At 36.4% G+C, this 24,207-nt stretch overlaps 1 protein-coding gene across 8 annotated transcripts in view; it reads right to left on the bottom strand.

Annotated features, from left to right (window-relative positions):
- Positions 1-24,207, bottom strand: part of GABPB1 (GA binding protein transcription factor subunit beta 1) — a 67,537-nt gene that overhangs the window by 16,455 nt on the left and 26,875 nt on the right. For 3 of the 8 annotated variants that reach the window (XM_055537991.1, XM_055537987.1, XM_055537988.1), the window contains exons 2-6: positions 14,650-14,757; positions 9,479-9,646; positions 7,683-7,877; positions 5,621-5,768; positions 5,154-5,267 (exon numbers count right to left, since the gene is read on the bottom strand). In XM_055537991.1, the coding sequence (XP_055393966.1) occupies positions 5,154-5,267; positions 5,621-5,768; positions 7,683-7,877; positions 9,479-9,646; positions 14,650-14,757 (733 nt within the window). Of the gene's footprint in view, positions 1-5,153; positions 5,268-5,620; positions 5,769-7,682; positions 7,878-9,478; positions 9,647-14,649; positions 14,758-17,168; positions 17,291-24,207 lie in introns of all 8 variants that reach the window. The other 5 variants (XM_055537993.1, XM_055537992.1, XM_055537994.1 and 2 more) reach the window with 2 other exon arrangements.

The following is a 24,207-nucleotide window of genomic DNA, read 5'->3' as shown; positions in this document are numbered from 1 at the left end:
GGGAAAGATTGAAGGTGGGAGGAGAAGGGGATGACAGAGGATGAGATGGCTGGATGGCATCACCGACTCAATGGACATGAGTTTGAGTAAACTCTGGGAGTTGGTGATAGACAGGGAGGCCTGGCGTGCTGCCGTCCATGGGGTTGCAAAGAGTCAGACACTACTGAATGACTGAACTGAACTGTTGTTCCATGTCCAGTTCTGTTGCTTCCTGACCTGCATACATATTTCTCAGGAGGCAGATCAGGTGGTCTGGTATTCCCATCTCTTCAAGAATTTTCCACAGTTTGTGGTGATCCACATAGTCAATGGCTTTGGTGTAGTCAATAAAGCAGATGTTTTTCTGGAACTCTCTTGCTTTTTCGATGATCCAACAGATGTTGGCAATTTGATTTTTGGTTCCTCTGCCTTTTCTAAATCCAGCTTGAACATCTGGAAGTTCACAGTTCACATACTGTTGAAGCCTGGCTTGGAGAATTTTGAGCATTACTTTGCTAGCATGTGAGATGAGTGCAATTGTGCGGTAGTATGAGCATTCTTGGGAGAAGGCAATGGCACCCCACTCCAGTACTGTTGCCCGGAAAATCCCATGGATGGAAGAGCCTGGTAGGCTGCAGTCCGTGGGGTCGCTAAAAGTCGGACACGACTGAGTGACTTCACTTTCACTTTCCACTTTCATGCATTGGAGAAGTAAATGGCAACCCACCCCAGTGTTCTGGCCTGGAGAAAATCACGGACAGAGAAGCCTGGTAGGCTGCAGTCCATGGGGTTGCACAGAGTTGGACACGACTGAAGCGACTTAGTAGTAGTAGTAGTAGTAGTATGAGCATTCTTTGGCATTGCCTTTCTTTGGGATTGGAATGAAAACTGATCTTTTCCAGTCCTGTGGCCACTGCTGAGTTTTCCAGATTTGCTGGCATATTGAGTGCAGCACTTTCACAGCATCATCTTTTAGGATTTTAGGTCAACTGGAATTCCATCACCTCCACTAGCTTTGTTTGTAGTGATGCTTGGCCCACTTGACTTTGCATTCCAGGATGTCTGGCTCTAAGTGAGTGATCACACCATCATGATTATCTGGGTCGTGAAGACCTTTTTTTATAGTTTTTTTGTATAGTTTTTCTTTCATCTTCTTATACCAAAGTAGCAGTATACTCAACTATTAAAGCTATTAAGAAAGCCAGTCCTCTAGCCTACATCTTTTCCTTAGTAGAGATTCACCTATGCACCCCATAAAGAGTTGAATAAATATTAAATTACACATAAAAATGAAATAAATAAGAAATATATATTATTCAAGCAAATCTTTGCTGTAGTACACTCACAATTTTTAGATAGTTTTTATATCCAACATATTAGTAGTAAGAAATAGACTTTTTAAAATTTGCATCAAATTCTTAAATTTTGGTGTGCCATCAGAGTCACTTTTGAGAACACATTAAAAATATAGATGTTAGGGCCTCACCCTAAACCTACTGGATCAGAATCCACTGGGAAAGAACTGGGGCAAATGAATTATTGAGAAGGTGACTCTGATTCGCACAAAATGTAAGAAAGCTGCTCTTATGATATTATCATATTAATTCAAACTACATAACTGAGAGGAGTTTAAATTAATAGAAAACTTGAATCACAGAATATTTAAAGGAATACAGCCTTCTAATCATTGGGTACATAAATTAACAAGATCATTTCCAACTATCTCCAAGCAAAAATTCTACTAGTTTTAATAATAGAAAATGACAACTATTATATTAATGTTTGAGATGCCTGATATTTCTCCTGAATTATCCCTTTCCAACATTATGAAGGACTTATTTTTTTTATTTTTTAAAAAAATTTTGAACTCCCCACAGGGCACGTGGGATCTTAATTCCCCAACCAAGTATCAAACTCACGTCCCCTGCATTAGAAGAGCAGAGTCTTAACCACTGGACCACCAGGGAAGTTCCTAAAAAGGATGTTTTAAACAAGTATTTTGTAAACTCGGAGGCATACTTTTTGTTGTTGTTGTTATTTAGTTGTCAAGTCATTTCCAACTCTTTTGCCACTCCATGGACCGCAGCCCACCAGGTTCCTCTGTGCATGGGACTTCCCAGGCAAGAACACTGGAGTGGGTTGCCATTTCCTTCTCGAATGCATGAAAGTGAAAAGTGAAAGTGAAGTCGCTCAGTTGTGTCCAACTCAGCGACCCCATGAACTGCAGCCCACCAGGCTCCTCCGTCCATGGGATTCTCCAGGCAAGAGTACTGGAGTGGGTTGCCACTGCCTTCTCCACTAGTCATTATTTAATATAACTATGAAAATTAGCATAGGCCTATGGACTCAGGAACTGAAAAAAAACTCTCAAAAAACCAGTAAAAATGAACATTAGCACCAAACTCATCAGGGTATAATGAGACTTATTGAATTACTTTTTTGTACTTCTATTAGACAAAGAATTATGAAAATTATGCATGGAGATTAAAAATTTAATCAAACAAATTAAATGCTTAGCAAAATAAAGGTTTATGAGGAAAGAACAAAACTGGAAATATTTAATAAAAATACTAGTAAGGAAGTAATTTAGTAACAGACTCTAATCAAACTTTGGCAATCCGAAGTTGTATTTGCTTGTAACACCAAGAAGACGGAGGTATCATTGGGTTTCACAGTGAAAGCATTATACTAGACTGATTTCCTTTATGATGTTCCCATTCAACTAACATTAAGATTTGTTTTATACATCAAAGACGCTTCTAACATAATCATGAAAGAATGTTATAAAGCCATAGTTCAAATGAAATAGCATGGTTTCCTAGACTATCATAAGCACCAATTTTCTATATGTAGGACCATATATGCCAGCTAGCCTCCATTTCAAATGCAGGTCACTTGCAGCTACAGTCTGGTTATATAGCATCAGAAGACATGTTTACTGTACTACTTAGCACCAGTAAAAGGAAAGAATCTGAGCAGACCAATTAATGTACTCAAGGTTCTTATATTTTGTTCTTCAGCCATTTAAAAAGGGCAAAAAGGAAGACATTTATTTCAACAGACTGTTTCAACAGATATACCTCAGAAGTAAAAGTAGTGATAATTACAAATATTTATTCTTATCACAAACCAAATTATAACCTGAAGAAACTGCATAGAGGAAACAGTGTACTTGGTAGTCACAGACACACAACTTAGGAATAAGTGAGACCTTGAGCACGAACTTCCTTTCATCATTAAATAGCCTTGCTACTTTATGCAAAACTATTTAACCTTCACAAAACCTCAATTTCATCATATACAAATGGAAGTATTAATTAATTTCCCAGATCCTGAGATGTCCTTGAAAAATCATACAACATTTCTAAATTAGGATGAGTCTGACAACTGATATCAACAGAAACTAGACAGCCAAGAGGCAGAGAAATAACTTGACTGAGCATGTGCAAACCAACCTGTGAGAAGCTATTTCTTTATGTGATTACACGCCTCAGCTGAGTTGTTTACACAGGTGTCAATGTACTCACCTGAACTTAAACTTAATTCAAACTCGTAAAGTATCTTCAGAAAGATCCCACTATGACGTAGCAGTGAAATGAAAAATTATTGTGTTCACAGAAGATTGCAAGCCACATGCAATAAAAGTCAACTATTATTACCAATTCTCTCAGACTAGACCACACATAACATTTTCAAAGGTTGATGACCATTCATGGAGCCAAACGTCTAAATGCCAATACTTCCAGCTGACTTTGAAGAAAGGATGCATTTACAGTGATATGTACTTTAATAAAGGCAAAAATATTTACAAGTTTAATCAAACAGAAACCCACCAATGAAATTAACTTTCTTTGATACGCTTTTGCAATTACAAAGGTTCTGAAGAGATCCTTTGGCACAGGTCATAAAAGCCACACGTCAATAGGATGATGCACATAGCTGCTACTGTGAAAAGGGGATTCAGAAAAATCTTCAGATTCCCAAATACAAAGGTTTAGATTCAAACACTGGTTACAATGCTAAAGAAGCTGGAGAATGAAGAAATGTTTACTATCACTAGTTGGGGGTGGAGGTGTGGGGAGAAGGGAAGGGAGGGAGTTGGGAGGGAGGGAGGGAGAGAGAAAGGAGAGAGAGAGGTACTCCCTCCTCTAAAAAATACATCCTCCAGTCACCGCTTTAAAGACACAAATCCAGTAATATCTACCTTCAATCTTTCTGGAGAAGATTAAATGAGATCGTAAATAAAATGCTTGCCACAGTGCAAAGCACACACCAAACTCAACTGAACTGACCTGAAAGCACTCGCAGTAAACACGCAGTGAACTGTTGTTGTTATTAGTCACATTAAAAAAAACATTAATTTAAATAAAGAAAACAACAAATTATTCTTTACTTTCATAAGCACTGTCCAAATATAGTGGCTTAAACTACAGTAAGAAAAATAATTTTGTGGAGTTTTTTTAATTCTCTAATTAAAAAAAGAATTTCACTTACATAATTACAGCAAGAACTAGTTTGGTTAAGCACTGGGTTGGCCAAAACGTTCTTTTGGGTTTTTCCATAACACCCAAACGAACTTTTTGGCCAACCGAATATAATAAGGTAAACCTTATAATATAATATAAGGTAAACCTTATCTAAATTGGCTATTAATATTGTCTGTAATCATTTAACCCCAGGTTATCCTATAATGGTAGTTGTCGGTATGCTACTTCCTGGTTTTGTCAGTCATTAAGATTTTAAGTCATTCTAATAGAACTGCCAAAATTTAAGTTATGAGAAAGACAGCAAGTTCATATATATTTATCTAATTTTTACACAAAGTCACAGACTAGTAAAACAATGCTAAATTGGGTAAGCAGATATGTTTCCCGTGAACCATACAAGTTTGTTAATAATTTTAATTAATTTTAATTGATTGCCAAATTTTTATATCCTTTTAAAACCCAGATTTTCAGCTTCCCATGAAAAAAACAGAACCTGGCGACACGGACTGAGGATCTTAATAAAATCAGCTAGAGTGGATAGCATGGGCACACTCACCCTGCCCGACTCTTCTCAGATGGCCATAAACTCAACCCTATCCCCTTTCACCTTCCAAATTTTCTTCCTGGCCTTTGTCAATATTTGAGTCTCCAACTTCTGATGTACACATTTTGACTTATTTTTCTAACCTGGAGTTTCGGAAGAATTGGACAGTGGAGCAGATGCTTCAGCTAAGGCAGCTAACGTAGCTAATACTGATGTAGAGGAGTTTCCAAACTGAACAGCAGACACACCCGTTTCATCTATAAGAAAGGAGAAAACAGGTTTGAATCTTTAAGGAATTTAATCTAGTGCATTTTTCTGACAAACTACTTTACTTTATTCAACTGTTAAATGAAGCTTAGATAATATTAGTTTTGGGAAAACAAGCTTGGATAGCATTAGCTTTTGAAAGGTCATATTGTAAGTATGTTTTGCAGTATCACCTTTCTTTAGATTATTTTTCTCATAAAAGTTTGATTTTTGCCAATTATAAGAAAGAAAACCAAGGTGGCTAATATAGTCTTACCCTTATTCTCCAACAGTCCTTTCTTAAAAGGATGTATACCTACTAAAGCACAAAATCCCAATAGCTATCCTATATGCATCTCAATACCTGTTGCCTTGGATGAATTTTCTGAAGATACCAGACCTGTTAGGTTCACCACCCCTCCAGGTCCAATGATAAACTGCGGTGTTGCAGCATGTATCGTCACAGTGTCGGGACTCTCTGGGTTTGTGTTGATTTGGTTCTGCATAGCAATCTAGACAACAAATTACCAGAGCTGTTTTTCAGAATTACAACCAGAACATACAGCACAGACTTTTAATATCATACAAACACAAATATAAAGGAACATTCTGTAATCCAAGAATTATATAATATAAATGGAAAGCTTTGTTTATGGTCTATTGAAAGTACAGAAGTAAATCATAGGTATGGACTTATATCCTAAGTTTCCTGATTAGATAAAGCAGCAAAAATCCCATGTGAGGCGAAATTAGTATCTGAGAGACTTTTACAGAACACAGTTGAGGGAACTCCCTGGTGGGCCAGTGCTTAGGACTCTGTGCTTTCAACACTAAGGGTGTAGGTTCAACTCTTGGCTAGGGAACTAAGATCTTACAAGCTGTGCAGAGGGGAAAGGAAAAAAAAAATATATATATACACACACACACACGTATGTATTACAACTGAAAGATATTCTGCTGCCCTGTAGTTAGAGAAAACAAATTATTTAAATCAAAATTTATGTTCTCTACTATGTTTGGCAATATATAACACTACCTATATAAAGCATATCCTTCCCAATTGTTCTCCATCCTCAATTCTAGGCCCCAAACTGCAGTCAGAAGAAAAAAAAATTGAAAGAAGCACAGCATGTGTTTATTTCCCTGACTATACAACATATTTTAAGTAACTAGGTGAAGTTCAATAGACTCATATGGTCTTATAGAAGAGTTCTACTGGGAAGAACAAGAAGCAATAAGTAAAGAAGATAATTTACATCAATGTTGTCTAGCTAAAGAAAAGAGAGGTAATGCTGGTTATTAGGAAAACTTGTCCAAAAGCCATAAATAACTGTGTTCATAAACAGACTTTTTTGAGGATGGTGAAAAAATAAACCAATCAGAATGATGAAGACTACCATTACTCACCAAGGGGACATTATTATGGTTACTTAAAAAAAACTTCAGTGGGAGGACAACAGAGTTGAAAAATGATATGGTATCCAAACATGCAATAAAATAATTAATAGAATAAAATGTCTAGAAGGGAATTCAGAACCTTAAAAACACCGAAACTCATCACTTTATCTAATCTTCTAATGTTACATGCAAAGACTATGGTCTTATAATTAGGAAAATAAACAGTAATGAACAAAAAGGAAGTGAAAGAGGAATAGGTCTGTCCAAAATAATGTCCAAAATGAAAAACTATAAGCTAAATAATACCCTGAGGAAACCAGGGTCGAAAAAGAAAAATCTATCCTGTTGTTCACTGCAGCACTATTTTCAATAGCTAGAACATGGAAGCAAGCTAGATGCCCGTCAACAGATGAATGGATAAAGAAGTTGTGGTACATATACACAATGGAATATCACTCAGCCATAAAAAGGAACACATTTGAGTCAGTTCTGATAAGGTGGATGAACCTAGAACCTATTATACAGAGTGAAGTGAGTCAGAAAGAGAAAGATAAATATTGTATTCTAACACACATATATGGAATCTAAAAAAATGGTTCTGAAGAATTTATTTACTGGGCAGCAATGGTGAAACAGACATAGAGAATAGACTTATGGACATGGGGAGAGGGAAAGAGAGGGTGAGATGTATGTAAAGAGTAACATGGAAACTTACATTACCATATGTAAAATAGATAGCCAACGGGAATTTGCTGTATGGCTCAGGAAACTCAAACAGGGGCTCTGTGTCAACCAAGAAGGATGGGATGGGGAGGGAGATGGGAGGGAGGCTCAAAAGGGAGGGGATATATGTATACCTATGGCTGATTCATGTTGAGGTTGGACAGAAAAAAAACAAAATTCTGTAAAGCAACTATACTTCAATTAAAAAATAAATTAAAAAAAAAAACCTATAAGCTAAATAGTTAAATCATTCATATGACAGAGATCTTTATTATTTTCTATTTTAAGTTAAATCCAAAAGTTACCTGTAGTATTTCTGCTAAATCTTCATTTCCATTGTCTATTGAAATATCAAATGCAGTTTTACAAAATTTACTTTGCGTGTGTACATCAGCACCATATTTGATTAAAAGTTCCACCACCTCTTGATGATTGTGTTCCGTGGCCCAATGTAAAGCTGTCATCTTCAACATGTCCTTTGCATTAACATCAGCACCATGCTATAAAAATATTTCAAAATAAGAAATTTCTAAAATATGAAATATAAAAAGTCCTGATATGAAAATACTAACCACTGTGCTTTAAACCAAGAATTTGTTACTAACATGATCAACTCTTATTTCTGTGTGCTGAATAATCCACCTGTTTCCAGAATCACCATACATCTGTTACTTAGTCAGTTTCCTATCATGCTGGCTTTCCCAACTGCCTTCTTTCTAATTTCTCAGGAATACAGCAATTATTGTTTCAGCCACTCAGTCATGAGCATGAAGGGCTAAAATGGCATAAGGAGTGAAGGAAAACTATATGGCTTCCTCCAAAAGCCTCCAGCCCCTTTACACAAAAATATCCTTTGCTTTCAAAACCAGTGCAATATAATGAATTAATAGGGATCTTTCTACAGGTACACTATTCATAATGGTAGTCACTAGACATATGTAGTCTGAATACAGATGCTGTGTATATAAATACACAGGAATTCAAAGACATCACACCAAAAAAAGCATGTAAAACATCTCAGCAATAATCTTTATACTGATTCATATTGAAATAATTTTTTATATATACTGAGTTAAATAAAATATAATATGAAAAACTTTTTCTTACTTTTTAAATGTAGTTAATAGAAAATCTACAGTTACATGTGATTTGTATTTATGGCTTACGTATATTTTTTAGATAAGTTGATCTAGAGGCTAGAATAAAAAAGATTAAGAATATCTACATCTAACACTCTCTGTTTCAGAATTTTCTCTTTGGCATTTATATGATTAAAGAAAAAGCCCTGTCCATACTAGTTTGTTTGTTTGTTAATTATCCAAACTAACATTCCCTTCAATGTACATTTAAAATGTGTTGAGTAAAACAAAGTTACGGGTCGCTGATAGCAAAGACCAAGATCTAAGAAATCAACTGTCTGACTTAACTAAAAACATACATACAAAATTTTTCCCCCCACAAAATAAAACTTTAAGATAATTTTCATTTAAATGAATGCTTACACACAAAAAGTGAGATAACAGGCATAGAAAAGGCAGACATTCAATCAAACTGAGACAGGCTGGGACCTAAGACCCTTTGCTGCAGAGCCTACACCTGGACAAATATCTCCTCTAGCAACAGAATACAGAGAAACCATAGGGACTAAAAATAACTGCATGTGCGATTGGGGCAAATTATGAACATTAAATACAAAACGACCAAAATCCCAACTGCCACTTCTGAGGTGTTGGGAGCAAAAGCTGGGTACTATACATGTCTCCACCAAGGGGGAGGGCAGACCACTCAAGCAACCCCTCCTACCTAATGGCTGGACTGGCCCCTACCCTCACCCTATTTAAGGGACCAGCTTCTCCCTCCTCAGAGAATGAGCAAGAGAACCTGTTACCTATTTTCACTCCCTCATGCTGAAGCACAAGTCCCTAAAAAGCCCTGCCTGAATTTCTTGTCTGGTCTCTTATTAACTTCTATTGATTAAGGAGTCCAAGGACCCTGGCCAGTAACAAAACTAGTTCCCTTCTCCCTCTTACAAAACCACTATGGTTTTATAAACCTTTGTGGGCTGACTTTCAAAAGCAGAGTACAAAAAGAGAATACATACCTTAAGCAAAACTTCCACTATGCTGGCGTGGCCCTCAGAGGCGGCCATATGCAATGGCGTTCGGTCCACTTTGGTTCTGGCATCTCTACTTACACCAGCTCGGAGTAGTACTTCTGTGGTGGAATAATGTCCATACTGTGCTGCCAGATGAAGTGGAGAAGTTCCCAGCTACACCACAAGGAAAAAACAAAAACAAAAAAACCCCACATGTATAGTCATTTTTAAATATACTTCTATTTCTACCTTCTATTTTATATATTGTGTCCACAGAGCAAGCAGATTATCTTTTTATCAAATGTTAACAACAGTAACTCAAAACTGAAAAGGAGTAATTTTTGCTGATCACAGTCTCTTCAAAGGAACCTTCAAGAAGTCCCATTCGTTTCTCAGTGAGGAAGAAAAGTCAATATTTTATTTGATTCAAACGTGCTGTATTTTTTTATCAGATAAATAGTCTAAACAAAATTAATTTCATCAGCAATTAGAGTTTGAGAAATTTTTGAGTACTAGGATGTTTTCCCTATACTACTCACACAAAACTTCATCTATGAAACTCATATCAAATAAATGTTAGTGTATATTTTTACATTAAACTGTTTCATAGGAATTACAGCACCTCAGTAATCTTTTTAAAGGAGTTCATACAGTCATTTTTCAAGGGAAAAATCTGATCTGAGGTGCATTGCCAAAGGTGAGTTAAGACAGATCCAAAATTCACAGCAGAAACTAACACAACACTGTAAATCAACTATTCAGTTCAGTTCAGTTCAGTTGCTCAGTCATGTCCGACTCTTTGCGACGCCATGAACTGCAGCACACCAGGCCTCCCTGTCCATCACCAACTATATGTGCCAATAAAATTTTTTTAAAAAGAACCAAAACAGAGCCCAGTTCTCCTGAAATTGATTCCATGTGGTCCAGTCACTACATTAACACAACATTCATACAGGGGAAATACATACTAATATGTGAAGAAGAGCTTTATCAGAGGTATAATTTTTAACAGGTCAAAATTAGAATTATATGATATCCCAAGCATTTAGAAGCACAGAAAGTCCCTACAGCTCTATGATTATCAAGGCATTCATTTTAAAGAGCCAAGATAGTTCACTAGAACACGTGACTTGCTAACACCACTGCAGTAATAATAGCAACGAAGGCTGCTGTTTCCATAGCAAGCACTATTCTAAGGCCTTTACACTTATCTCATTCAATCTCCTTATAACATAGGTACTATTACTATCCTCATTTGGCAGTAAAAGAAACTAAGCACAAAGAGGTTATTAATATGCCTGAAGTCACACAGCAAGAGTCATACTACAAAGCTAGGCATGTGCTCTTAATACATGGTAAAAATGGAAATCACTTACCCTGGGAATACTTATTTTAGTACTATTAAAAGCCTTGTATTTTTAACGGATGGTCATTCCAGCAGATCAAAGAAGATTCTTAAACAGTCCTTTCTTTCTCCATATTCTATTCTGTTTCTTAAACTGGCCCTTTCTATACTCTTATATTCTAATATTTAATAAGTATCTCAGCAGCCCATTTAGCAGCCATGAGCTCTACTTAGTATGCTATAAGGTTTATTTTTTCTTCTTGAGACCTTACCTTTTTGGTTGATGATACAAAAAATACATATATATATTCATACATATATGTAGTTTAAAGGGGAAAAATAAGGTAAACACCATCACAGTCTAGAAATAAAACATTACCAAAATTTAAAATCTTTCTACATGCCACTCCCTAAAAAACCCTTCCCTTAATCCCTGAAGTGGGATAAACATTGTTTTACTTTGCTTTTTTTATTATTACTATATATCTCTAAGTAATATACTTTGGTTCTGCCTGCTGAGCTTTACTTAAATAGAATCACATTTCATGTATTTCCCTGAGACTTGCCTTCTTTTGCTTAACATCCTAAGATTCACCCATGTTGATGAATTGAAGTGTGGTTCACCAATTTTCTCTGCTTTGTAACTTTCTACCAAGTGAATAAGCCACAATTAATTTAACCAATCTATTGCTGAACATTAAAATTTCTAGTTTTTTGATATTATGAATAATGCTGCTACTAAAAATAGTCTTATACATGTCTCAAGTATATTAACAAGAGTTTCCTTTGGGAATATTCTTTGAAGTTCAATAGCTATTCCTTAGGGCAGGTACATATTCAGACTTACAAGGTACTGCCAAATTGTCCTCCAAAATGTTTGTATCAATATATGAATCTCCTCACCAATAGCTGGTACTGCCAGACTTCTTAATTTTGTTTTTGCTAATCTGGTGAATATGCAATAGTATTTCATGATTTTACTTTGCATTTGCCCAATTTTAATGTACCTGAGCACCTTTTCATGTTTATTGATCATTTAAACTTTCACTTTAGTAAAGTACCATATCAAGCCATTTGCCCTACCTCCTTTGTCATTACTGTCATGGGAATTTCTATGTATTATTGACATTAATTTTTCTTAAGGTTTTTTGGTGTTTTTTCAAGGTTTTTTTTTAATGGAAGTGTAACTGATTTACAGTATTATATTAGTCTCAGGTATATAGCCTAGTGATTCAGTATTTCTATAGATTATACTTCATTAAAAGTTATTATAAAATAATGGCTACAATTCCCTGTGTTATACAATATATCTTTGTTGCATATCTATTTTATACATAGTTTGTATCTCTTAATCCTATATCCTATTTTGTCCCTCCTGGCTTCTCTCTCGCTACTAGTTTGTTTTCTATATCTGTGAGTCCAGTTTCTATTTTGCTATATATATTTATAGAATCCATAAACAAGTGGGATCATACAGTATTTATCTTTCTCTAACTTACATTGCTGCAAATGGCAGAATCTCATTCTCTTTTATAGCTGAGTAATATTCCACATCTTCTGTATCCATTTTTGTATTGGTAGACACTCAGATTTCTTTTATATCTTGGCTATTATAAATAGCAGTGCTATGAACATTGGGGTGCATGCAGCTCTTCAAATTTAGAGTTTTCATTTTTTCCAGATAAGATACCCAGGAGTGGAACTGCTAGATCATACTAGCAGTATGGTACTAGTGGAATTGCTGGATAGTTCTATTTTTCATTCTTTGTGGAACCTCCACACCATTTTCCATAGTGAATGCACCAGTTTACTTCCCCATCAACAGTGTACAAGAATTTCCTTTTCTCCACATTCTAGCCAATATTTATGTGAAGATTTTTTTGATAACAGCCATTCTAACAGGTGTGAGGCAATACCTCATTGGTGTTTCGAAGGCTTTTTTTTGTCTTGATGTACTACAGGATCACTATGATGTGTCTAGATGTGTACTGATTGTTTTTATTGATCCTGCTGGAGATTTACTGGGTTACTTGAATCTGTGAGCTTCCATCTTTCACCAGTCTTGGAAAATCTAAACCATTATTTTTAAAAATAATTTCATCCCTATTCTCCCTCTCCTTGTAGATTTATGATCAGATATATGTTAGACTTTCTCACACACTAGCCTTCATGACTCCTGACATCATTCATATTTTCTGTTCTTCTCTGTGCTACACTGTTGATGATTTTTATTTACTAATTTTCTCTTCAGCTGCTCCTCATCTGTTGTTAAAATTTTATCTATAGTCCTTATAAGTCTGCTTAATGCTATCAGTTGTTCCAGTGGGTTATTATCCAAGTTGCTTTGTGTCCCTGTGTCTTCAGTTATTTCTGACCATTCCTTTTCCGTGGAATTTCATTTGTGGATATAAAGACTGGGATGAAGTAGGTCCCTCCAAAAAGGATATTCATTTGCTCATGTCAGAGACCTGGGGAAACTTCTAGTCCAAAGATCACTTTAAATTCATTTTTCACTTCACGGTTTTGCAGAATATATAAGTATTTATGAGTTAAGGCCACAAATGTTTGACTCCAAATTCACATCAACAAAAATTTTCCTCTCTCCGTTTGGTACTTAGATCAGGCCGGTTGATTTGTCTTGCAGTATCCAACAACAGGGGCAAGGGCAGGCAGGAGGAAGGAAGGGTATTTCTGGTTTACCCTTACCATGAAGGTACATCTCTCTGGGATTCCAGTATTATGGGGAAAGTATCTCTATAAGACTTCTCTGTGTGAGCAGTCTCAGGCCTTCCTCTAAAGTCACCTATGCCAGGGAGGTGGGAAAACCAACAAGCAAATAAATGTACTGAGTCAGCAAATGTTCTAAGTGTGAAATTTCTCTGGCTCTGGCCTTCGCTTGATTTTTCAGGTTGATAATCCCTGTCTAACTCATTGGTGCACTAACAATTTTTTTTTTTTAATATTCAGTCAAAAAATCTTTATCTTTTAAAGACAGGTGCTGGAATCTATGGATGAAACAAAATGATTCCTGAAATTTACTTTAAAATAATACAAAATAAAGAAAGTAAATGGGACTACAGAGAAAACAAGACTCATCTGATTTGACAATTTTTGAAGGGTATGCAGAGGTTAATGTGTTTGAAATTTTCCATAATAAAAAAATTTGTTCTGAATAAAAAATAAAAAAGAACATGGAACAAGTAAGCTAAAAACAACAAAATCAAAACTCTGAAATTTTTAGGCATTACCAGTGGGAGAATTAATCCAGATTCTTAACCCTCCATACTACCAAGAACATCCCTTTTGATTTACCTGCAGAATTGAATAGTTATGGTTTTTATCTTCTTCACAATTGCCTTCTATAATTACTAAGAACCCCTTCCCATATCTTTCTTCCTTCTGGGTCATGTTTGTAATAGTTTCACAAGTATCAATTGAAATGCAAACATTTTTACTTTTTAGAATCAATTATAACATTAACACCAAATTTGTTTTTTCTGAATTATAAATTCTACCTATGCTATTTATAAGGCCTTTAAATTAAATCTCAAGCAGCTACCTTTTACATTCATCCTACATTACTGAAATGCATAATTTAAGGAAAAATCCATGGTTGGACAGAATATTTAGATAAGGTTGTCCAATATTTTTTTAAAAAAACTGTATTAAAAAAAGCTAGCTATAAGTCTAAAACTGCAAACAAATTTGCAAAGAAAAAAATTACTTTTCACCATTTATAAACACAATACTGACTAAACTTTTAACTGGAAAAACAAAAAGTGAGAACAGGAAGAAAGAAAAAAAACCCCACAACATTAAAATCATTCTTTACCCAGTCTGTAGTAAAAGGAGCTCCATTAGCCATCAAAATACGAACTTCATCATCTTGACCTGCTCGTGCCGCTTCTAAAAGCTTCTTTCCCAAATCTACCAGGGACATCTAAACAAAACACAGATGAATTTAACATCTCCATTTATATATTATGACATGACTTCTTTCCCCTTCTATCTTTATTAATAAGTCATTTCTCAATTATCTCTTTAAAAGGTTGTGATATAGTTAATCTGAAACTACAGATCACACAAAAGTAATTTTTATTTGAACTTTGGAAGCAGATTTTTCTTTCTTATTAAATTTTTACATAGGGTAATAAAATTAGTTTGAATTCTCTGAACATAGCTAGTAAAAAAAAAACAAAATAGAAGAGGTAAGAGGTAGAGAAAGCTTGTCTAGAATTAATACTAGCAACAAACTGTTTTCACTGGAGGAGTTGCAGCAATAAAATTATCTCGCAAATATAAACATAAATAAAGTAAATACATTACCCTCTTTAACTGGTAAAAATTTAAAATAAATCTATCATAATTTTCTTTTGTAACAGTAAATGTGCTCAGAATTTGAAAATAAGTATTTTCAATCCTTGTACAGGGATTTGCATGTATGTTCTTTCAGAAAAGGCACAATTTACATGTAATGACAATAAGGAAAAGAGAGTCTAACGGTATTATCAATAGAGTATGTGTCTCACTAAGCATCTATAAAGTAAGTATGCCCTGTAACTGAAATCCTGAATACAAGATACACAAGGTATCTGAAAAAAACTAACGTCACAGTCTAGGGAGTGGGTGGGTGTGTGTATTGTCTTGAATAAGAAATACTGAAATATCTGTTGGGGAAAGAGCATAACAGGAATATGTAGCGCAAGAAAGATTTTAAAGTATCAGAAATGCTCAAATCCAAGGGAGAAGAAAGTTCCCAAATCCAGAAAGACTATTCAATAATGTTATATGTAGCCACAGGAAAGGCAACAGGTAGAATTTGAAGGTTGTGTGGAAGGGAAGATAGACAACACCTTAAATTTACACAAGAAACATGACTGGCACATGAATTTGTCTCAAAAAGTGAATACTGTTTGAGTTGAGGGGAAATAAATTATAAGAGAGGAGTGTCAGCTTGATTAGTGTATCCCAGTCTGCTATGAACAAGTATTATCTAGGAAGAGGGGAAAGGCGTATGTGTGTGAGAAGGATGTCGACAGAGCTCAGAGAGGCTATTTATACCAGAAAGGAGCAGAATGCATCACACATAGGTGTTAGGAAATCTAAAAGGGCTGATTAAAAAATGTCCCCAAAAGAACACGTTTGTGCTTAAATTATTCTATTTTTTAGTAGATTTCATAACATAGAAATACCAAACAGAAAGAGTAACCAGGAATAGATGTTAATACTGGGTGACTAGGTGAGATGTTTATGTCCAAAACAGGCATTTGTCACTAGACAGGAAAGAATTTCTTATAGCTGTTCAATTTGTATGAATACAAATAATTCATAATATAACCTATGTGAAAAATGAGAAAAACAACCATATGCTCTTGTGGATTTTATGTGGGGGGGTTTCATATGCCTTTTTGTGACACAACATTTTCACTCTTGAATTTCTGATATTCTTTTCTTTTTCCTCCCATTCTCTTATTCATACCTTGCTGTAGTCACCGGAACCCAAAATGTTCCATTATCTCACTAAAAGTACTAAAATCAAAAGAGGTTATTGTTCTTCAATGAAGAATTTTTCCTAGGGAATATGTACCAGCTGGATGTGAATTAACATCATATTCACTAGGCAAAGAAGCTACAATAATAATGTCCTACACTAAAGGCTGCTGCTGCTGCTAAGTCACTTCAGTCGTGTCCGACTCTGTGCAACCCCATAGACGGCAGCCCACCAGGCTCCGCCGTCCCTGGGATTCTCCAGGCAAGAACACTGGAGTGGGTCGCCATTTCCTTCTCCAATGAATGAAAGTGAAAAGGGAAAGTGAAGTCGCTCAGTCATGTCCGACTCTTCGCAAACCCATGGACTGCAGCCTACCAGGCTCCTCCATCCATGGGATTTTCCAGGCAAGAGTACTGGAGTGGATAAGGTAAAAAAGAAAGACCCCTGTTCTACAGAGGCAGAGCAAAATCTAAACTGGCCATACTAACAAAGATAGTAATGGATGACCAAAATTTCATATTAACCTGCTTTTACAATGAAATAAGTCTTTCCCCCAAATATGCATTTTAAAATATGTCTTCAGTTCAGTTCAGTCACTCAGTCGTGTCTGACTCTTTGCAACCCCATGAATCGTAAGCACGCCAGGCCTCCCTGTCCATCACCAACTCCCCAAGTTCACTCAAACTCATGTCCATCGAGTCAGTGATCCCATCCAGCCATCTCATCCTCTGTCGTCCCCTTCTTACATAGTAATAAATCAATTTGCATTCATTCAGCACACATACTGCCTGATGGACCCTTTGGCTATATGGAGGCATTTTAGGGATTACTTGGGAGGAAGGATGGGATGAATACTTAACCTTCATTTAAAGGGCAAGTGTCAGGGATACTAGAGGTCCAGCAATGCAGGGAACAATCCAGTATGGCAAAGAACTGTCACATGTTGGCTGACTTTCAAAGGTCCCACTGAATATATCTAAAACTAGAAATAAATAATAAGTAAACAAAATGTATTTTCCCACAGTATTAATGTATCCCAAATTTTCTAGAATGCAACAATTCATCTTTCATTCAGAACTTTAAGAGTTTTTCACCATTTTGGAAAATGATGTCACCAATGCCAATACCACTTGGGTACCTGAATCGCCAATATAATACTATATTGTAAGCAGCTTTCACAGTTATTACATTCATAGTGATTCTATGTACAGGTACAAGCATTTCACTACCTTCTGCTTCATCTAGTGTAATCTGCTCCAGTACTTACATATTGAAATACACATATTATTATAAATTGCTTTCCTTCTACTTCCCTTTATATTGAAATTAGGGAGATACAAAGATTTTTAAGTTGTACAGATAATATTAACTATAGCTTTCATTTCAAGCTAGGAGAGTAGGCAAAATAAAATATTTATTATAAAAGCAAAACTAATGAATATATAAGATTGAAAAATCAACAGAAGAACATACATGTGAGATCAAGTAAGACCAAAGTCAAAGATGCTCTAATTTTCTTGTCAAGATAGTAAAAGTTAAGATGATAAAAATACTAAAATATAGCAATTTCACTCATACTTCTCACCAGACAGGAACCATGAACACCACAGTAGAATAATTCCGACCCTTAGAGGAGCTCAATTTTGTTACGACAACAAAATTGACCAAGGGGACCATAGCTCCACATCAAGCCATCAGTTTACTTACTTCATTATCTATATATTAAATCCTCAGAGATAAAGAGTTAGATTTATATAAAACCACTTAAAGACTTAGCAGAAAAGACTGCTTTTTTGCTTTGGCAAAGTGGCAAATATCTTTCCCACAAGCAAATGGAGAAGCCTAATTCAATTCAATAAATTTTAATGAAGGTTTAAAATATTTACTGAAAATATATATGTGTATGGTACTGAATGCCATTTAGTTTAAAACTCTCTTCTTCTTGAGAAGAAAACAAAACAAAATCCACTGCAAAAAATTCCCTCTTGAATTTCTCTACTATTTCTAAAACAGCTTATCATAATCTGATATAAACCATTTTTAAAATCCAATTAAAATGTATGTTAATAAGATCTATAGTGAGTGCTAAGTCACTTCAGTCGTGTCCGACTCTGTGCGACCCCAGAGACAGCAGCCCACCAGGCACCCCCGTCCCTGGGACTCTCCAGGCAAGAACACTGGAGTGGGTTGCCATTTCTTTCTCCAATGCATGAAAGTGAAAAGTGAAAGTGAACTTACTGAACTAGCTACTTTTGCTCAAAAGTACCTGCTGAGAGGGCCATCTAGTGGTAACAGAACTTACTACCAGTAATTTGTTTTGAATTTCTGTAATTCATAGTTTAACAGTAGCCACAGGACTGGAAAAGGTCAGTTTTCATTCCAAACCCAAAGAAAAGCAATGTCAAAGAATATTCAAACTACCACACAATTGCATTCATCTTACACGCTAGCAAAGTAATGCTCAAAATTCTCCAAGCTAGACTTCAACAGTACGTGAACCAAGAACTTCCAGATGTTCAAGCTGGATTTAGAAAAGGCACAGGAACCAGAGATCAAATTGCCAACATCCATTTGATCATAGAAAAAGCAAGAGAATTTTAGAAAAACATCTATTTCTGCTTCTTTGACTACACTAAAGCCTTTGACTGTGAGTATCACAACAAACTGGAATATTCTTCAAGAGACAGGAATGTCAGACCACCTTACCTGCCACCTGAGAAACCTGTATACAGGTCAAGAAATAACAGTTAGAACCAGACATGGAACAAGAGACTGGCTCCAAATTGGGAAAGGAGTACGTCAAGGCTGTATATTGTCACCCTGCTTATTTAACTTATATGCAGGGTACATCATGTGAAATGCCAAGGTGGATGAAGCACAAGCTGGAATCAAGATTGCCAGGAGAAATATCAATAACCTCAGATATGCAGATGACACCACCCTTATGGCAGAAAGCAAACAGAACTAGAGAGCCTCTTGATGAAAGTGAAAGAACAGAGTGACAAAGCTGGCATAAAACTCAACATTCAAAAACAAAAATCATAGCATCCGGTCCTATCACTTCATGGCAAACAGATGGAGAAACAATGGAAACTGTGACAAACAATTTTCCTGGCCTCCAAAATCACTGCAGATGGTGACTGCAGCCATGAAATTAAAAGATGCTTGCTACTTGAAGGAAAAGCTATGAACAACCTAGACAGCATAGTAAAAACCTGAGACATTACTTTGCCAACAAAGGTCCATCTAGTCAAAGCTATGGTTTTTCCAGTAGTCATGTATGGATGTGAGAGTTGGACCATAAAGAAAGCTGAGTGCTGAAGAATTGATGCTTTTGAACTGTGATGTGGAGAAGACTCTTAAGAGTCCCTTGGACTGCAAGGAGATCAAACCAGTCCATCCTAAAGGAAATCAGTCCTGCCTATTCATTGGAAGGACTGATGCTGAAGCTGAAACTCCAATACTTTGGCCACCTGATGGGAAGAACTGACTCATTTGAAAAGACCTGATGCTGGGAAAGATTGAAGGCAGGAGGAGAAGGGGACGACAGAAGATGAGATGGTTGGATGGTATCACTGACTCAACCGACATGAGTTTGAGTAAGCTCCAGGAGTTAGTGATGGACAGAGAAACCTGGCGTGCTATGTAGTCCATGGGGTCGCAAAGAGTTGGACACGACTGAGCGACTGAACTTAACTGAGAGTTCTTACGGAGAGCGGAGGTGCTACTATGGCTTTCAGTGGGGCTGGCGTGACTGCTGCGGCCTCAGCAAATGAAGCTCCACAAATTCCAGACAACATTGGGAGACTGGCTTCAGGGCGTCTACCGCTTTGGCATCGACAGGAATGACTTCCAGAGGAACTCGATTCTCAATTTGGGACTCTTTGCTGCAAGAGTGTGGCTGGCCAGAAATTTGAGTGACATTGACCTAATGGCACCTCAGCCTGGGTCTAGCTGTGAAGACACATAGAACCCCTGTGTGGTACTCGATCCTTTCAAAAACAGCCTCCAATCTGTGACCACCACAAGACTTGCCCTGATGGTGGCCGAAGTTTGATTCAGATGGCACGTTCCCTTCTCTGCCTGACTTCCTTTCTTTGCTGAGTCCGCTCATGACACCCTTCTCTGGTCAGCATGCAGGCTTCAGCTTAAGTGTTGTCTTCTATTCTGTAAAATGCTGTACATAGATCCTAAGTTTCTGCAGGGGATGACCTTTGCTCTTATCCTGAGGAATAATCTAATGGCATTTTAACAAATAAAGCATGTACACAAAAAAAGAAAAGACCCTGATGCTGGGAAAGATTGAAGGCAGGAGGAGAAGGGGATGACAGAGGATGAGATGGTTGGATGGCATCACCGACTTGATGGACATTGAGTTTGAGCAAGCTCCAGGAGTTGATGATGGACAGGGAAGCCTGGCGTGCTGCAATCCATGGGGTCACAAAGAGGCAGAAACCACTGAGTGACTGAACTGAACTGAATTCATAGTTCAAAAAGCTATTGTGAGAATTACAGCATTTACTGGACATGAAAACTCTCTATAAAACTGAAGTATTAGTTCCATGTGAACTGTTATTAACACTCAAAAAAGAAAATGAATTAAAACACTTAGAAAATGTAAGCCTACTATAATATACTTAATAATAAACTTTGTCTCATTCAAAATTTTAGAATAAAATGTGCTATATCACCCCCATGCTCAATGAGTACAATTATAAACCCAATAAAATTCTTCTAGTTTTTCATCAAGAAATTTAACACTATGTGTATATCTAAAGCTTTTAAAATTTTCACACTTTGACCTGGTAATTCCACTCAAAGAAATCACAAGAAAACTATGTGAAATATCAATGTATATTTAGTAGTGTTATTTAAAATTGGAAAACACTGAAATGCCTTACCACAAATAGTTAAATTAATATATATCATAAAGGAATATTGTAGTCTTTGTATTTTTTTACTTTTTTGGATAATTTTGAGCATATATAAAAATAGACACAATAGTATAGTAAAATCCCACACAACCCCCACAGAGCTTAAATACAGATTTTGCCCAGCCCCTTTCCCACCCACACTCGTAAATACAAGATACCGTAATAGAGGAAAACAAATCTGACTCCACATTGGATCTGTTTCTTTTACCTTCACCTCTGTATTCTATTGCTTTTGCTACAGGTTAAGAATATTGCCTGCAGGGACGCCCCTGCAGTCCAGGTTAGGATTGCACTTCCACTGCAAGTGGCATGGGTTCGATCCCTGGTCAGGGAACTAAGGTCCCACATGCCTTACAATGTAGCAAAAAAAAGGAAAAATATACAGGATAGCCCATTCTCAAGGCTCCGACCTTTAAAGGTGTAACAGTTTTCTATTCAAATAGAGAACTAAAAAATACAGAATATATTAATAGCTCTTTTCCTCACCTTTGGGCATCTATACACCACATTCTACTGTAGTGTTGCAGGTCAATTACACCTCAAAACAAACTCAAGGAAACAGATTTGTTGTAACCGGAGGTATGGGGTGAGGAGAAGGGGTTGGATGAAAATAATCAAAAGGTACAAACTTCCAGTTATAAGAAGTTGTAAGTAAGTACTGGGGTGTAATGTGCAACATGATTAATATAATTAAAAAACACTGCTGCATGTGTGCTTAGTCACTCAGTCGTGTCCAACTCTTGCAATCCGATAAGACTGTAGCCACCAGGCTCCTCTGTCCATGGGATTCTGCAGGCAAGAATATTGAAGTGGGTTGCCATTTCCTTCTCCAACACTTCTGTATGTTATATATAAAAGTTGTGAAGGGAATAAATCCTAAGAGTTCTCACCACAAAATTTTGTATCTATATGAGATGGTGGACATTCACTAAAATTTACTGTGGTAATCACTTCATGATGTATATAAGTCAAATCATTATGCTGTACACCTTAAAATTTATATAATGCAGTATATCAATTATATCTTAATAAAACTGGAAAAATATATATATAAACATGTATATGTTTTTTTATATATATGGCATTCTTTTAGAAAAACTGCATGCGATGAATTTTCCATTATGAGACTAGATAGACTTTCCTTCTAAAAACTATAGGAAGATATAGCCTTAGTCCTTGTAAGACTTCACAAACTGATTTGGGGATGAAACATCCATAGATTCTACTTTGGACTCTACTTCATCTTTGCAACTCACTGTCCCTTTACCTCATTCAACTACTAGTCTCTTTTAAATCACATGTATTTATCCCAGAAAGAGACTGAGGCTTGAAAATGAGTATAAGCATAGAATGGAGATAAGGGTAAAACTCTATTAGACCTGGACCAGTACACAGTTTTGAATTAACCAGGAAAGCATAACATACCTGTTTACTATAAAGTGGAACCAACCAACTGCTGGCTGTTGTAAGGCACAAGAGTGAAGCATCAACATCCAACAATAGAATGCATACACTTCGATCTTTTCTTTCCAAGATTTCTATTTCCTTCCTTCCCCTCCACTACCTCTACTCCTATACACTCACAGCTTCATACTTTAAACATCACAATAGCCTCTTAGCTGACCTAACTCTGGTTTCTCCATCCTGCTGCCAGGCAATCTCCCTAAAATACAATTTCATTCAATTTAAATATTTCTATACGTGAGTCTCTAGGGGGCTTCCGCCAATACAGAAGACACAAGACACTCGGGTTCCATCCCTGGGTTGGGAAGATCCCCTGGAGTTAGCAAATGGCAACACATTCCAGGATTCTTGCCTGGAAAATGCCATGGACAAAGGAGTCTAGCAGGCTACAGTCCATGGGGTTGCAAAGAGTCCGATACAACTTAGCGACTAAACACACAAATGTATGTGAGTCTCTACCCTCAAAGAACTCATCATCTAGTAGAAAAGACGTACATTTCATGACCTCTTTCTCATCAGTACAATCATTTTGAAGAACAATTCATCAGTATCTAGTCGAGCTGAAGAAGCACCTACCCACTGATGCAGGGATTCCACTGCTAGGAAGCTAGCCTATTTCCTTGTATATTTTACAGCATGTGTACAAAGAGAGCAACATGTATGATAACGTGTATAGAAATACTTTTTGTAATAGAAAAAAGAAAAGAAACTACAAGCGATTTAAGTATCAACAGAAAAATATTTTAAAAGTTTTTATTACAAAAATTTTCAAATATAGAAAACTATATGTATATATATATATATATATATATATATGTGTGTGTGTGTGTGTACACACACACACCTACCCATGTGCCCATCACCCACATTCTAAATTAAAAGTTGGCCATCTTGCTTCCTCCTGCTCCCTTCTAAAAACAAATGTACTTTAAAGCTGACAAACACTACATCTGGTTGTTACACCTCTAAATTAGTTTTGGTGGTGGTTTAGTTGCTAAGTCGTGTCCAACTCTTGGCGATCCCAAGGACTGTAGCCCGCCAGACTCCTCTGTCCATGGGATTTTCCAGGCAAGAATACTGGTGTGGGTTGCCATTTCCTTCTCCAAAATTAGTTTTATTCTAAGTAAATTGATGCATCCCCATGTTCACTGCAGCATTATTTACAACAGCTAGGACATGGAAGCAAACTAAATATCCATCAACAGAAAGCATAACGATATTGTGTATGTGTCAAGTTTTATCATATTACTTCAAGACCAACCAGAACTCTGTGGATTTGCTTTGGCTCCATGTGAATATTCAATTACCAATGAACCTTTTGACTAACACTTTTATAATCCATTAATGATCCTGGCCCAAGTCAATTACTCCATAACAGGTTGTAACAAATTGTGATTTCCAATTCTATAATTCTTTCTATATTTACTATCTGGCATTCCTCATTAACTATAATATAGTTTCTACTAAAAAGGCAGTTCAAATGTTTACTGATTCTCAGAGT

The sequence above is a fragment of the Bubalus kerabau genome, chromosome 10 (assembly GCF_029407905.1).
Source record: "Bubalus kerabau isolate K-KA32 ecotype Philippines breed swamp buffalo chromosome 10, PCC_UOA_SB_1v2, whole genome shotgun sequence".
In the NCBI taxonomy this organism is placed as follows: domain Eukaryota; kingdom Metazoa; phylum Chordata; class Mammalia; order Artiodactyla; family Bovidae; genus Bubalus; species Bubalus kerabau.
This window is presented reverse-complemented; position numbering and strand designations above follow the sequence as displayed.